Source organism: Mobula hypostoma, chromosome 10 (assembly GCF_963921235.1).
Source record: "Mobula hypostoma chromosome 10, sMobHyp1.1, whole genome shotgun sequence".
NCBI classification, from domain to species: domain Eukaryota; kingdom Metazoa; phylum Chordata; class Chondrichthyes; order Myliobatiformes; family Myliobatidae; genus Mobula; species Mobula hypostoma.
Genome location: NC_086106.1, coordinates 28,551,071 through 28,567,380, shown reverse-complemented (window position 1 = coordinate 28,567,380; position 16,310 = coordinate 28,551,071). Strand labels below are relative to the sequence as shown.

The following is a 16,310-nucleotide window of genomic DNA, read 5'->3' as shown; positions in this document are numbered from 1 at the left end:
TCTATGCCTCTCATAATCTTGTAAACCTCTCACATCTCCCCTCAGCCTCTGCTGCTCTAGAGAAAACAACCCACATTTATCCAGCCTCTCATGATAGCACATGCCCTCTAAACCAGGCAACTTCCTGGTGAACCTCTTCTGCACCCCCTCCAAAGCCTCAACATCCTTTCTTTAGCGGGGCAACAAGAACCATATGCAGTACTTCAGATGTGACTTAACCAGAGTTTTATAAAGTCGCAACATAATCTCCTGACCTTTGAATTCAATGCCTTGACTAATGAAAGCAAGCATTCCATAAGCCTTCTTAACCATCTTATCGACCTGTGTAGCTACCTTGGATCACAATATTCCTCTGCTCAGCAACAGTGTTAACGATCTTGCTCTTAACAATGGGTTAGACTCCATCTGCCATTTCTCTGCCCATATCTGCAACCGATCTATACTCTTTGCCAGTCTTCCACGCTGTCCACAACTCCATCAATTTTGGTATCATCCGCAAAGTTACCGACCCATCCGACTACACTTTCATCCAGGTCATTCATGTACATCACAAATAGCAGAGATCTGAGCACAGGTCCCCGTGGAACACCACTAATTACAGGGTTCTTTTCTGGTTTCTTTATAACCCTCTAGGGCTGTGTTTGATTCTAGCTTTCTAAGCTTTACATACATTTCCTTTTATTTCTTGACTAATTTCATCACCTCCCAACGTTCTTTTACCTTGTCCTTCCTTCTGCCTAGAACATATCTGTCTTGTACACTGTGCAGTTGTTCTTTAAGCACCCTCTGCATGTCTGATCTGGATTTGTTCAAAAGGAGCTGTTCCCAATTAGCTCTCCTTAGTTCCTGAACGATGCTCTCATAATTTGCCCTGCTCCAGTTTAATACTCTCTCGCGAGGCAAAGTTATTAAACTTATCCATAGCTATGCATCTTAGAAATTAGGAGCTGTGGTCAACCACAGACAGTTTGGTCACCTGGTCAAGCTCGTACCCAACACCAGGGCTAGTACAGCCCCTCCTTGATAGACTATCTACATATCGATTTAACAAACCCTCCTGGATGCACCTAATAAATTCTGACCTCACTAACCACTTGCCCGTGATACACGTTCGATGTTTTAATAAAGAGCTTCTTCCCCTCCACCATCAGATTTCTGAACAGACAATGAATTCATGAACACATCAATAGTTTTGCTCCCTTTTTGCAAAATTAAGTTTATAGATATATTTCTTAATGTAATTTACAGTTGTTTACATTCCAGTGTAGTGCTGCGTAAACAACTAATTTCACGTCGTCTTAGTGAAATTAAGTTCGATTCCAGTACTTGTGTAGGACTTGGCAGGCATTACATCTGAGGTGCCCTGTACCACTAAGGTCTCATTATTCACCAAGGAATTTACTTTAAATGGAATCTTTCCCCCAAGACTCACTGTGCAGACATTTCTCCTACCAGGCAGCATCTGTAGAGGGAAAAGAATGATCGACTTTTCGTCTTGAGACTCTGCCTCCACAGGTGCTGTCTGACCAACTAAATTCTCCAACCAATTTGCTTTTTATTCACTTAAATGTCCAATGTTAGCCGTGCGTGATTTCAACAAACAGCCAAAATAGTTCTCCCTCTCCCTCTCCTCATTCAGTAATTTATCAGTTTGATGTGCTCGGTGCCTTTTATTACAATGCCGTGCAGGTATGATTACCATGTGGTGTGATTTTTGGGTGTCATCATGCTTATGGACAAAACAGACTGAAGGATGTTTGTGAAAATGGAACCAGTCCTTTACCAGGGGGCAGCTTGCACGTTGACTTCTGCATTCCCAAACACGTGATCTCCATCATCGGAAGAGTAGTGAGCGCGGGAACACACCTCCTACAGGTTACCCGCCAGAGCACACACCTTCCTCGTGTGGAATGTATGTTTCCATGTTTCTAAACTATCATTTGCATGGGGTCTAAATGCTGACGCTCCCTGCCCTTGATATTTTGGGAACGTTTCACCAGAAAGATTGCAAGGATTCAAGAATCCTGAAAAATAACTAAATAAAGAATAGCAAACGTTTTAAGTCCAAGACTTACTAGTTTCTAGTTCCACAATTATCACCTGACCTGCTGACTTTTTTTCTAACATTTTCTATCCTTGATTTTAAGTTCCAGCATCTGCAGTTTGTAAAAATTTGTTTTGTATAAACAACTTGCGAAAGGATTAAAGGTAACGTAAGGAAACTCATTTTAACCCAGAGTTTAGTAAGGGTCTGGAAGCCAAAGCTTGACAGAGAGAGAAAACCTCGACACATTTTCACAGTATTACACTGAAGCACTGTAATGTATAGGGAGCAGAAATAGACCAGGTCGTGTTTTATGGGCAAGCTCTATATCTTGTTTTGCAAGTGATCTCATTTGAGGTGAAAAGCCACTTGTGATCTTGTCAACGGCTGTGAATAGAGGCATCTGAGATTACCATGAGCCAAGGAGAAGGGTCTCGGCCTGAAACGTCGACTGTACCTCTTCCTAGAGATGCTGCCTGGCCTGCTGCGTTCACCAGCAACTTTGATGTGTGTTGCTTGAATTTCCAGCATCTGCAGAATTCCTGTTGTTTGCAGCATAGATTTCATTGGTCTCTGGGAAGAATACCCAGAGAAGATAACTGCAATAGCGGAAAAATAAATGTCCACAAAGCCCGGGAAAGCTTGTGCTATGAACACAGGCAGTTTTCACGAGATCCTGTACAGTAACTTATTTAACATTATTACAATCATGGTGATAAAACTCATCGACCTTGGATCTGGTCGGGATTAGTGGTGCCAAGTTTTAGCTTAAAAGCTGAGCATATAACTAGGGACACAGGGCACTGCAGATACCGGAACCTGAGGGACAAGCACTCTGCTGGAAGAACTCAGTGGGTTGAACAGCATCCAGAAGGCAATAAGACATAGGAGCAGAATGAGACCATTCAGCCCATCAAGTCTGATTTGCCATTCCATCATGGCTGATTTATTATCCCTCTCAACCCCATTCTCCTGCCTTCTCTCCATAACCCTTGATGACCTTACTAATCAAGAACCTATCAAACTCCTTTTTAAATACACCCAACGATTTACACTCCACAATTGTCTGTGGTAATGAATTGCAACGATTCACCACCTTCCTTGGAATTTCTTTTGCCAATCCCCCTTCATTGAGGAGGAATGGCTAAAGAAACTCCTTCTCATCTCTGTATTAAAGAGGTGTCCTTGTATTCTGATGTTGAGCACTCTTATCCTAGACTCTACACTCCCTCACTATTTTAAACACCCTCTCCAAGTTTACTCTATCGAGGCCTTTCAATATTCAGTAACTTCCTGTGGAACACCATCACATACCATCCTCCGGAACCATTTACTACTCTCGGGATACAGGGAATTGTGCCGGACACTGGAGCAGCAAAGAAAGTGCCGGAGGAACTCAATGGGTCAGACAGCAACTATGGAGAGAAATGTTTAGTCGACATTTTACGTTGATACCCTTCACCTGGTCAACCGAGTTCCTCCATCACTTTGTGCATTACTCTATTTAACACTCTCTCTGCTTTTTCTCTTTAAGTTCAAGTTTGCTGTCATTCAACTGTACACATGTATATAGTTAAATGAAACATCGTTCCTCTGGGACCAAGGTTGAAAACACAATAGATACAGTATGTCACATACAGGACAAAATAACGTTAACACAATAATACTAACAGATAATTTAAAAATTCTATAGATGTACAAGTTGATTTAAGGTGCATATACAACACGTTATTACTGTTAATGGCCCCTGTCATAAATACTAGATCAGCGGTCCCCAAACACCGGGCCGCGAGGAAACGATATGATATGGCGATATGAGTCGCTGCACCTTTCCTCATTCCCTGTCACGGTCACTGTTGAGCTTGAACGCACGAGAGGTCATTACCAGCGCGTCGTCCATGTCAGCGCGCGAAAGAGATCAACACCTCGAGCTTGCAAATGACGGCAGGCTGAAAAGTATATTTGACATAACATCTCTGCCGGCATTCTGGATCAAAGTCAAGGCTAAATATCCTGAGATAGCCAGGAAAGCACTGAAAATAGTGCTTCCATTTCCAACATATCTCTGTAATGAATGTAACAAAAACTAAATTGCGGAATAGACTGGACATAAGGAACCCCCTTCGAGTATCGCTGTCTCCCACCACCCCTCGATAGGACCGTCTTGTTGCAGGAAAACAAGCCCAGGGCTCCCACTGATTCGGCGATATTGGTGTGTTGCAATGATTTTATATGTTCATAAGTGGAAAATATGTGCTGTGTGTTTAATATCCAAACATTACTTAAAATGTTATGATGCTATTGACTTATAAGCGACTTATATAACAATTACAGCACGGAAACAGGCCATCTCTGCCCTTCTAGTCCGTGCCAAACACTACTCTCACCTAGTCCCACCGACCTGCACTTAGCCCACAACCCTCCATTCCTTTCCTATCCATATACCTATCCAATTTTTCTTTAAATGATAATATCGAACCTGCCTCGACCACTTCTACTGGAAGTTCGTTCAACACTTACTTCAAGTTCCCCTGTCCTCCCCTGATAATTGACTTATCACTATATTCATGCGAGGAAAATATGCGCTGTGTGTTTAATATTAAATTCATCAGAGAAACCCTTTTAGAAACAAAATTGAGTGTATTAGCCACTTATCACCTATATTCCTGTCGTGATTAACACCCCCCCCCGCGAACAGAATCGCAAAAAACGATTTGTAGGAAAAAATCGGCACATACACGCATGCGCACTAGTGCCCGCGCAAGGCTTCATGGTCATTGTAGTCTTTCTCAGGGTAAACACAACGTATTTGACTGCTACTCTTGTCCATTGGCAACCCTACTACCGCCCCCCCCTCACCCCCCGGGTCGGCCGGTCCGCAAGAATATTGTCCGTATTAAACCGGCCCGCAGTGCAAAACAGATTGGGGACCCCTGGTCTAGATGGCAGGTGGGTGTGCAGAAATCTCACAGCCACTGAGCTCCTCCTGCCTTCTCCAGTGCTCAATCAAACCACGGCTGATCTTGTACTTCAAAACCCCTTCCTTTGCAATGACCACGTGTCATTTGGCTCCCACATTCTCCAATTATCGACTTGACTGTGATCAGTGACCACATCACCACAGCTCTCCTGTATTGGGAACTGCAGAGATCTATAACCTCTCAGTGAGGGAATTTCTTCTCACCTCTATCTCATGGCCAAGTCCTCGTGTTGAGGATATGATCCAGTGAACCCAAACAGACCCACAACTTTTGCATCCGCAGATGCTGCCCGGCCACTGAATACTTCCAGTGCCCTGATTTTTCTTCTGTTCCAGATTTCAACATCTGCAGTCTCTTTTTGTCTCATGTCTCTCGTGAAAAGTTTTTCTTTGAAGTTGAGAGAATTTAGGCCCAGTTTATTTAATCTCTCCTCATGGGACAACCTGGCACCCCACAAAACAATCTGGTAAACCTTGCCAGGGACTAGTTCTCGGGCCTGGGAAGGTTATTAACTGAAGAAGAATAACCTGGAGAGGAATAACCTGGAGAGGAATCCAATGACATCAAGATAGATGGGAGGAACTTGGTGATGAAGATATTTGGCCTCCACAACTGAATAGTGGGCAAATGTACTGTTATGGTGAAATATCAGATGATGACAACGAGGCGAACAGGAGTGAGAAAGACTGGCTGATTGAATGGTGTTACAAAAGCTAACTTGTTGATTCAGGAAAGGTAAGTCAGTAGTTCACACACCGGCCCCCATTCATTGAGGGGGGGAGTTCACACACACCGGCCCCCATTCAGGGGGGGGGGGAAGCAGTTCACACACCAGTCCCCATTCAGCGGGGGAGTTCACACACCGGCCCCCATTCGGGGGGGGGGGGTAGTTCACACACCAGTCCCCATTCAGGGAGGGATTTCAGACACACCAGCCCCTATTCAGGGGGGAAATTTCAGACACACCAGCCCCCATTCAGTGGGGAGGGTTCACACACTGGCCCCCATTTGGGGGTGTTCACATATTGGCTCCCATTCAGGTGGGGAGTTCACACACCAGTCCCCGTCCCCATTCAGGGACAGCGGTGAAAAGGGTGAGTAAGTCAGGTTCTGTGGTGTCAGCAACTCGGAGGATCTACTTTGAGGAGAGTTTGAGGAGATTTGGTATGCTGCCAAAGACTGTTGCCAATTTCTATGGATGTGCGCTGATGTGCATTCTGCCAGTTTGGTGCGGAAGCCTCAAAGCACAGGACTGCTAGAGACTGCCGAGGATCGTAAACTCTGCCAGCAAAGACATGGGCACCACTCTCATCACCATCAGGGAAGAAGTGTTACCTCAACAAGGGGGCTTGGTGACTTTCATCATCCATGACATGCCCACTTCTCAACACAGCTATTCAGGATGGGGTACAGGAGACTGGAGATCTGCACTTAATCATTCAGAAATAGCCTCTTATCCTCCATGATCAGATTTATTTTCCTTTTTGCACTATTTAGAGTAATTTGCGTGGTTTTGCACCAGATCACTGCCACAAAACAGCAAATTTTATGTCACACAAGGCATTAATGATAAACAAGATTCTCACTTTGAAACATTTGGCAAATGGTTGTCAATGTGGGAAAGTGCATGGCCATGTACTTCTACAGGTATACTGCGGAGAGCATCTTAACTGGTTGCATCCATGTCCCTAATGCACAGGAGGTTGTAGACAAATGGTCCATGAACACTACCTTTACTCTCCCAGATGAGCTAAATCTCGATTCGATGTCACCAACACTGAGCCCGAGAGGAACCGCCAAAGCGACATGCACTTTTGTCCCCTCTGAGGCCGAAATACATGGGTCTTTCCAATGAGTGGACAGTCGCCAGGCTGCAGGACCGGACAGCATCCCAGGGCAGGTACTCAGAATGTGCGCAGCTCAACTGGTGGGTGTGTTTACAAACATTTTACATCTTTCCCTCTCCCAGTGTAGAGTGCCCTCCTGCTTGAAACCATCCACCACTGTCCCTGTACCTAAAGAGACCAAGGTAACATGTCCGAACGACTGGCGTCCTGTCACACTCACCTCAGTAATAAGCAAATGCTTTGAGAGGCTGGCCAAGGACTACATCTGCAGCTTGCTACCACCCACACTGGACCCCTTACAATTCACCTACCGACACAACCACTTGACGGATGACACAACAGCCACAGCTCTACATACCATCCTTACACATCTGCAGAGGAGGGATGCTTATGTGAGAATGCTGTTCTTGGACTACAGTTCAGCATTCCACACCATAATTCCCTCCAGGCTCGACAAGAAGCTCAGAGACCTCGGCCCTCACCTGCCTTGTGTAGCTGGATCCTGGCCTTCCTGTCAGATTGCAGGCAGGTGGTAAGAATAGGCTCCCTCACCTCTGCCCCTCTGACCCTCAACACAGGTGACCCACAGGGCTGTGTCCTAAGCCCCCTCCTTTACTCTCTGTATACCCATGACTGTGTTGCCACTCACAGCTCCAATTTGCTAATTAAAGTTGCTGATGACACTACATTCATTGGCCTAATCTCAAATAATAATGAGGCAGCCTACAGAGAAGAAATCATCACCCTGACACAGTGCTGTCAAGGAAACAACTCTCCCTCAATGTCGCAAAAACAAAGGAGCTGGTTGTGGGCTACAGGAGGAACAGGGACGGGCTCACCCCTACCAATGGATCTGGGGTTGAGAGGGTGAACAGCTTTAAGTTCCTCAGCATACAGATCACTGAGAATCTCACGTGGTCTCCACATACCGGTTGCATGGTGGAAAAGGCATTTCTTTCACCTCAGACGGTTGAGGAAGTTTGGTATGGGCCCCCAGATCCTGAGAACTTTCTACAGGGGCACAATTGAGAGCATCCTGACTGGCTGCATCACTGCCTGGTATGGGAACTGTACCTCCCTCAATCACAGGAAACAGAGCGATGTGGACAGCCCAGCACCCAGCGATGTAAACTTCCCACTATTCAAGGCATTTACAAAGACAGGTGTGTAAAAAGGGCCCGAAGGATCATTAGGGACCTGAGTCACCCCAAACACAAACAAATACCACCTGGAAAATGGTATCACAGCACAAATGCCAGGACCAATAGACTCCAGGACAGACTGATTAATTCACACTGTTACAATTGTATTTCTATGCTATATTGACTGTCCTGTTGTACATACTATTTATTATAAATTACTATAAATTGCACATTGCACATTTAGACGGAGATGTAAAGATTTTTACTCCTCGAGTATATGAAGGATGTAAGAAATGAAGTCAATTCAATACATAGAAGAATAGGAATTTATTTTGTAATTTGTTAATGTATTTACATTAATACTACTTTCTGTGTTGTTTGTGTAGTTGTACATTTTGGTCTGGAGGAACATTGTTTCCTTTGGCAGTATACACTTGAATGACAATAAAGTTGAACTTGAAATTCAAGATTATCCTGGGCCATTCACATGCTTTAACATCCCATCTGTCCGGGCCAATGTTTCCCCTTCAAACGATATCAGGAAAACAGATGGTCAGGCCACCCCTCACCCTGGTCCCTGTGACATCTTGCAATGCACAAATTGGCCTTTGTGCTTCCCACATTCCACCAGTAACTGCCCTTCAAAGCTCCTTCATTGTCTGTAAACCACATGGACTACCTCTTGAACGTAGAACAGTACAGCACAGGAACATGCCCTTTGTCTCAATGTTGTGCGGAACCAGTTAAATTAGTAAGCAAACGGCAAACTAATCTCTCCTGCCTACACACAACGTCCATGTCCTTCCATTTGCTTCATATTCATGTGCCTACCTTTCAGCCGTGGTTGGCAGCTCAGTTAGAAGGAAGAGTCTGATCTCAAACCTCCACTAGCTTGTGGCCAAACCTATCCATTGGGAAGGCTTTGTGAGTAAACTTTGAGGAAAATTCCAAGATTGGACTCCTAAGGCAGCCCTACATTGAAGTTGACATTGGTTGGCAACTCCCGCAATGCTGCTACTGCCAAACTGTATCAGGCTCTGCCGGTTCTTTGGATTCATCAGCTGTGTGGAGAAGGGAAGCTTTGCTTGCTCTCCATATCATACTAACCCGGCTTGCGTATCAGCTGATGGTGCTACTTAGGACACAACATCCTTGTGCCTATCTGAATCGCTCTTAAAAATCTCTAGTGTTTTTGCCTCTATGACCATCTGGGACAGGGCATTCCAAGCACCCACCACTCTGAGTGTAAAAAAAATTGTCCTTCACATCTCTTTTAAAATTACCCCCTCTCGCCCTAATGGATGCCCTCTGGTATTAGATATCTGAGTCTTTGGAAAGAGCTATCATCTGTCTACTCTGCCTATGACTCTCATAAATCTCTATCAGATCTCCCCTCAGCCTCAGCTGCTCCAGAGAAAACAACCCAGGCCTGTCCAACCTCTCGTTATAGTACATGACCTCTAATCCAGGTAACATCCTGGTAAACCTCATCTGCACTCTCTCCAAAGCCTCAACAACGAACACCACTATGGTCTTCTATGGGGAAGCCAGTTCTGAATCCAAACAGCAAATTCACCACTGATCACCTGTATCTTGCTTTCTGGATGAGCCTCCCATGACAGACCTTGTCAAAAGCCTTAATAAAATCCATGTCGAAAACATTTGCAGCTCTGCCTTCATCAACCACCCTTAACCACCTCCTCAAAAAGCTCAGTCAAGTTAGTAAGACATGACTTGCCCTGCACAAAGTCATGCTGTCTCCACCTAGTTGGGCATGGTTTTCCAAACGCTCATTAAACCCATCGCCAAGAGTTCTCTCCAGTATGTGTCTACCAATGATGTGAGACTCACCAGTCTAGTTTCAGGATTATCCCTTGTTCCCCTCCTGGACAACGGAACAATAGCTACTCGCCAGTCCTCCGCAACTTCACCCGTGGCTAGAGCAGACACAAAGATATTAGTCAAGGCTCCTCTTTGATTAGGTGTACATTTCATCGCCCCTCCCTCCCTGATCCGCTGGCTCCCCAGCAGATTGTTTGATGCTCCAGATTCCTGTATCTGCTGTCTCTTGTGCCAGGGAGAGAGGCGGATGACACACAGTCAACTTTTTAGGAAGAGTTTCTTCTCCTCCGCCAACATATTTCTGAAGGGTTCATGAACCCATGAACTTATCTCATTATTCATCTTTGTATTATTTATTTAATTATGTAAGTTAGTTATTTGTATGTATTGCACTGTGCGGCTGCTGCAAAAACCACAAATATTGTGGCATAGTGATAATAAACTGGATTCTGATTCTCCATCGAACAGGAAGTTCTTGAAGCAACCAGCACAATCCTGGTCACCAGCATTCAGCGACAAGATGGCCACTTTGACCACTTTGTACTAGAACAGACTTCATGTTTCTTGTAAAGTTATCCATAATTTACATTTTACATTTTTCTTGTAAATGCAGCTTATCTGTTGCTACTGCGAGTAAGTTTCTCACTGCATCCGTCCATACACGTACAAATTGACTTTAACTTTGGACTGGGTGCCAATGCCGTTCCCACCTGCAATCCTGGGCGGGTTTTACTTCACACCAGGTCAGTTTCCCCCACAGTCCCCTCTGCTGAGCCTTCTATTTACAGCCCAGTTAGAAGCTGTGTTGTACGCGTGTCCAATATCTTGTTCGTTTCTTACATACCCACTGACACTGAGACCTGCTCACAGGCACTAGATTCTGGAACACAGCCTGGATGCTCAGTTGGGCCAATTCTCTCCCCATCTCATGTACACAACTCTGATCCTGAGCGACTTCCCAGCGGGCAGTAAGCACCACAGATGCTGCGGTACATGGGCTCCATGGGGTGGTTCCCTGATCACAGCCCAATCCCTGGTCCCCGATTCCCTGATCCAAACCATCTGGCAAAAGGCCTGATTGCCAGAATTCAGAAACAGCACCAAGGAAAATAATATTTACAAGAATAAACTGTGCAATGCCTTTTCACTCGTTACATTCTTAGTCAATACTTTCAGTGCTGTTCTATGACATTCCCACACAACAACTCATGTGCTCCTCTGGGATAGTACACCACTACAATCAATGAGGGGCTTCCTCACCCAACTTGGCCACTCCAGCAGCAGAAGAACCCTGCTACACTATGGCCCTTCTTCTCCGAGCCAGAAGAGATGCAGATGATCTTAAACGGGTTTCTGCATCTGTATTTACTCAGGAGACCGACACAAGAGTCTTTCGAAGTGAGGCAAAGCAGCAGCGAGGTATGGACCCTATAGAGATGACAGAGGAGGAAGGCTTTTGCTGTCTTGAGGCAAATTAGTGTGGATAAACCCCCAGGGCCTGACAAGCTCTTGGGTGTTCCCTGTGGGAGGCAAGTGCAGAAATTGCAGTGGGCCTTAGTGACAGGTGATGTCCCGTTGTATTGGAAGATAGCTAATGTTGTTCTGCTTTTTAAGAAAAGCTCTAGAAAAACCTGGAAATGATATGCCAGTGAGCCTCATACCAGTAGTGGGAAAGATTTTGGAAGGTATGCTAAGGGGCCAGATATTTGAGTATATGGATGGAGGGGGACTGATTAGGGATAGTCAGCATAACTTCATGGGTGATAAGTTGCGTTCAACTAATCTTATAAAATGTTTTGAGGAAGTTGATGAAGGCAAACCATTGGATGTTGTCTACATGGCATTTGACAAGATCCCACATGGGAGGTTGGTCAAGAAGGTTCAGTCGCTCAACATTCAAGATGAGGTAGTAAATTGGATTAGACATTTGCTTCATGGGAGAAGCCAGAGAGTGGTAGCAGATGGCTGCGTCTCTGACTGGAGGCCTGTGACTAGTGGAGTCCCGCAGGGATCGGTGCTGGAACTGTTGTTAATTCTCATCTATTATCAATGATCTGGACAATAATGTGGGTAATTAGATTAGCAAATTTGCAGATGACACCAAGATCGGGGGTGTAGTGGACAGAGAGGAAAACTATCAGAGCTTGCAGTGGGATCTGGACCAGTTAGAAAATGGGCTGAAAAGTGGCAGATGAAATTTAATGCGGACAAGTGCAAGATGTTGCACTTTGGTAGGACCAGGATAGATCTTAGTGAATGGTAGGACACTGAGGAATGTGGTAGAACAAAAGGATCTAAGAAGACAGATCCATAATTCATTGAAAGTGGCAGCACAGGTAGATAGGCTCATAAAGAAAACTCTTGGCACATTGGCCTTCATAAATCAAAGTATTGAGTACAGGAGATGGGATGTTATGTTGACATTGTATAAGACGTCGGTGAGGCTTAATTTGGAGTATTGTGTGCAGTTTTGGTCACCTACCTATAGGAAAGATGTAAATAAGGTTGAAAGACCACAGAGAAGATTTATAAGGATGGTGCTGGGACTAGAGGACCTGAGTTACAAGGAAAGATTGAATAGATTAGGACTTTACTCCCAAGAGAGTTATATTTTTGGCTACAACTTCTCAAGCCCAAATTCCAGAATCAAAAACACCCTCTGCCTGTTTTTGCCAAATCCTGCTGAACCAAAGACTGACCACTCTAACAATGACCCACTCCAACAAACACTAATACTCCCTTTTGTTTATTTGGTCAAAGAATGACTCAGTCCCAATGAGACTTAGTCATTTCAAATGGCTCTCACCCTGCTACAATGTCACTTTCTCACTCGTTATTTCAAAGACTGTGATGCAGTTGTGCTCTTTCAAATACAGTAGATACTGATTAATTGGAACACATCAGGACCAGTTAAGTGGCTGCCCCAATTAGCTGAAGCTTGATGAAAATAGTTAAAAAGTTATAAAAAGACAAACATAACAAATTAAGGTTGAAATGAAATACAGAACAAATTAGAAAACTACCAACTGTACGACAGCTCTATTGAACTGTGTACAAGTTCCTAACAGTTATCGATAGAGGAATGCATCTGGTGTATGGAATGAACAAAATCAGTGTAGGCAACTAGTGTAGATAATGGACTGCCTTCATACAATGCTTTCAATGACTGAATCCTCCAAACCTCCATTGTCACTGTAGCATACAAGATAATTGTCAATACAGTACCATCAAATTCTTTGTAGTCCCTAACGTGTTGAAGTAGTGAAATCATTTCATTTTCACTCCCGGCTGTATCTAGCATCACCAAGCCTAAATGGTTGAAACCACAGTGAGAAAAATGATGCAGAATTGTCTTCCTGCTCATTTCTCGCCAACTGTCGGTGACAAAAATAACTGCTTTTTGTATACAGACACAGAAACTAGGGCTTTAAAAAGTGTTGTCTCTAAGCACAATGTCATGCCTAACTGCCACACAAGTATCTGTGACTGACAAAACTTAAAACCTTTTTGGCAAGTCTCCTGTTCCAATTAAGTGGCATCGTGTCACAAATAAATGATATTCCAGCAATATTTTCAATTAGTTTTTGTTCTTTAAGAGTAGTCCCAAATAAGAGGCTGTCCCTATTAACTGATGGTTGTAGTTGTGTTCTTTCTTATATTAATGGGGTGTATGGGGTGTCAGGGAGGGGTAGCACCTCTGGTGGGGGAACATGTCGCATCCTTTTCAAGGCGGTTTGTCCACCTTTGGTCCCCACCTGGCACTCAGCTCTCACCTGTGGCTCCCCGTAGCTGTTTTCATGCGACAGCGGCCACACCCCGGGCAACGGCTTCGACAAGCCGGCTAAACCAGGTGAGGATAGCCGATGGGTCTCAAACTCTCAGTGAGATAGGGAGTTGTCTATCCCAGCATGTGAAGACAGACTCCGGCGGATTGAGCAGACGAGACCAGCGGAAGGTCCAACGGTCAAGAAGCCGGTCTCTGCAAGCGTCATGGAACGTGTAGAGCAGGACAAGACACAGAAGACGTCTCGGTCATCCACTGCGCCTAGTCCCATCTCCAGCCGTCTAGACTCTGTCTTGCCACTGGATCCAGATGGGAATTGGGAAGAGAGAGTGAGGCTGACGCTGCGCAACTCTCCCTCACTTAAATCCAAGTCACGCGCTAGTCTCGACACCATCATAGTGGTGTCGAGGTCCTCATCGACGTCGATGATGGACGAACAAGCATATTAATGAACAATTTATGATTTTCTTGCAGCTGCTGCTTATCTGACTCCTTGTGCCTGTGACGCTCCTGTACGTTTCCCATTGTACCTGTGCATATACGTACTCATGCCCATGACAGTAAACCCGATTTTCACTCTGAAGTCCTTTTGCAACTGGATCCTTGATTCATCAGGAGACCACAGTCACTGTGGATCAGAACTAACACCTCCTCCTCGCTGACGATCAACATTGGCACAGCTGTAAATTGTGTGCCTAGCCCATTGCTCTACTCTCTGTACGCCCATGACTGTGTGACTCAAACAACATCTCTAAATTCGCCGTTGACACAACTATCATTGGCAGACTATCAGATGGTGACCAGGAGGTGTACAGGAGTGAGACAGATCAGTGTGTTCAGTGGTGTTACAACAAGAACCTTGCACTCAGTGCCGGTAAGACCAAGGAATTGATTGTGGACTTCAGGAAGGATAAGCAGAGGGAACCAGCACCAGTCCTTATCAACTGATCAGCAGTGGAAAGGCTGAGCAGTTTCAACTTCCTAGATGTCAACACCTCTGAAGATCTATCCTGGGCCCAACATATTGATACAAAACAAAGAAGGCACAAAAGCAGCTGTAATTAATTGGGAGTTCAAGTGGACCTGATATGTCACCCAACACTCTCACAAATTTCTACAGAGGTAGCATGCAGATCATTCCACGTCAATGTCTGGTACAGAGGGGCCACTGCACAGGATCGGAAAAGTTGTAAACTCAGCCAGCTCCACCGCGGGCACCAGCCTCCACAGCATCCAGAACACCTTCAAACGACGATGCCTCAAAAAGGCAGCATCCATCATTAAGGATCACCATCACCCACGTCAAGTCCCCTTCTCATTGCTACTATCAAGGAGGTGGTACAGGAGCCAGAAGACAGACAGACACACACACACACAACATTTTAGGAACCACGGTTTCCCCTCTGCCATCAGATTTCTGAATGTGCAATAAACTCATGTATGACTTTACTGCATTCTTTTATTATGTATTGTAATACACTGCCGCCTTAAAACAAGAAAGGTAAGTGATATTAAGCCTGATTCTGATAAGATGTCGCGATCTCTGCAGCGCCTGGACAATTTCCCTGGCCGGTTCTTTATCCATAAGCCCATATGGGGGAGAAACGCATCCACCAGGGCTCCGGCAACACACATGCGCTCCAATGGACATCCTGGTCGGCCTGGCGGCGCGACTCTCCGTAACCGACCGGGGAATCGCCGGGGTTCGGACCAGGACTGCGGCGGCCCGCAATGCTTCCGAAGCGTGCAACGATTGCCCCTCAGTAGGGGGAGGCAGTGCTGATGAACGCCGCGTCGGCAACCCGCTCCTACCTGCTGCCGACCCTCCGGCAGCCGGGCTCCGCTGACTTGTTTCCGACTGCTTCGGACACGAGCTCCGGTTTCGGCGCCTGCGCACTGGAGCCCTGCCCCACCGCTATTTCTGAGTGAGGGTGGTGCTACGGTAATGATCTGAAAGCACCGTCTGAACTTCCCCACAGTAGCTAAAATCCAGTAAGTTGTTTCCATGGACAACGTGGCCACCAATTAAACACTTCGCACTTCCACGGACAGTAAAGTAAAAGTATACTTGAAAATCAAAATGCTTTGGGAGGCTGGTCAGGGACTACATCTGCCGCATGCTGTCAGCCACACTGGACTACAGTTCGCCTACCGACACAACCCATCCACAGACGGCGCAATAGCCCCTGCACTACATACCGTCCTTACACAGAAGGGTGCTTATGTGCCATGATGTTCCTGGGCTACAGTTCAGCATTCAACACCATAATTCCATCCAGGCTCGACAGGAAGCTCAGAGACCTCAGTCTTGACCCTGCCTTGTGCAGCCGGATCCTGGACTTCCTGTCAGATCGCTGGCAGGTGGTAAGCGTGGGCTCCCTCACCTCTGCCCCTCCGATCCTCAACTCAGGAGCCCCTCAATCCTAACCATAACCCTTTACTGCCTGTATGCCCATGACTGTATCGCCACCCACAGCTCTAATCTGCTAATTAAATTTACCGGTGACACTACATTGATTGGCCTAATCTCAAACAGTAACAAGTTGGCCTACAAGGAAAAAGTCATCTCTCTGACACGGTGTCAAGAAAACAACCTCTCCCTCAATGTCACAAAAACCAAGGAGCTGGTTGTGGATTACAGGAGAAATGGAAATGGGCTAACCACTATTC

General features: G+C 45.6%; 1 protein-coding gene across 1 annotated transcript in view; it reads right to left on the bottom strand.

The window, feature by feature from the left end:
- LOC134352467 (uncharacterized) overlaps positions 1-16,310 on the bottom strand; it is a 192,867-nt gene that overhangs the window by 76,128 nt on the left and 100,429 nt on the right. The window contains exon 9 of the mRNA XM_063059744.1: positions 15,453-15,561. Within this exon, the coding sequence (XP_062915814.1) occupies positions 15,453-15,561 (109 nt within the window). The remainder of the gene's footprint in view (positions 1-15,452; positions 15,562-16,310) is intronic.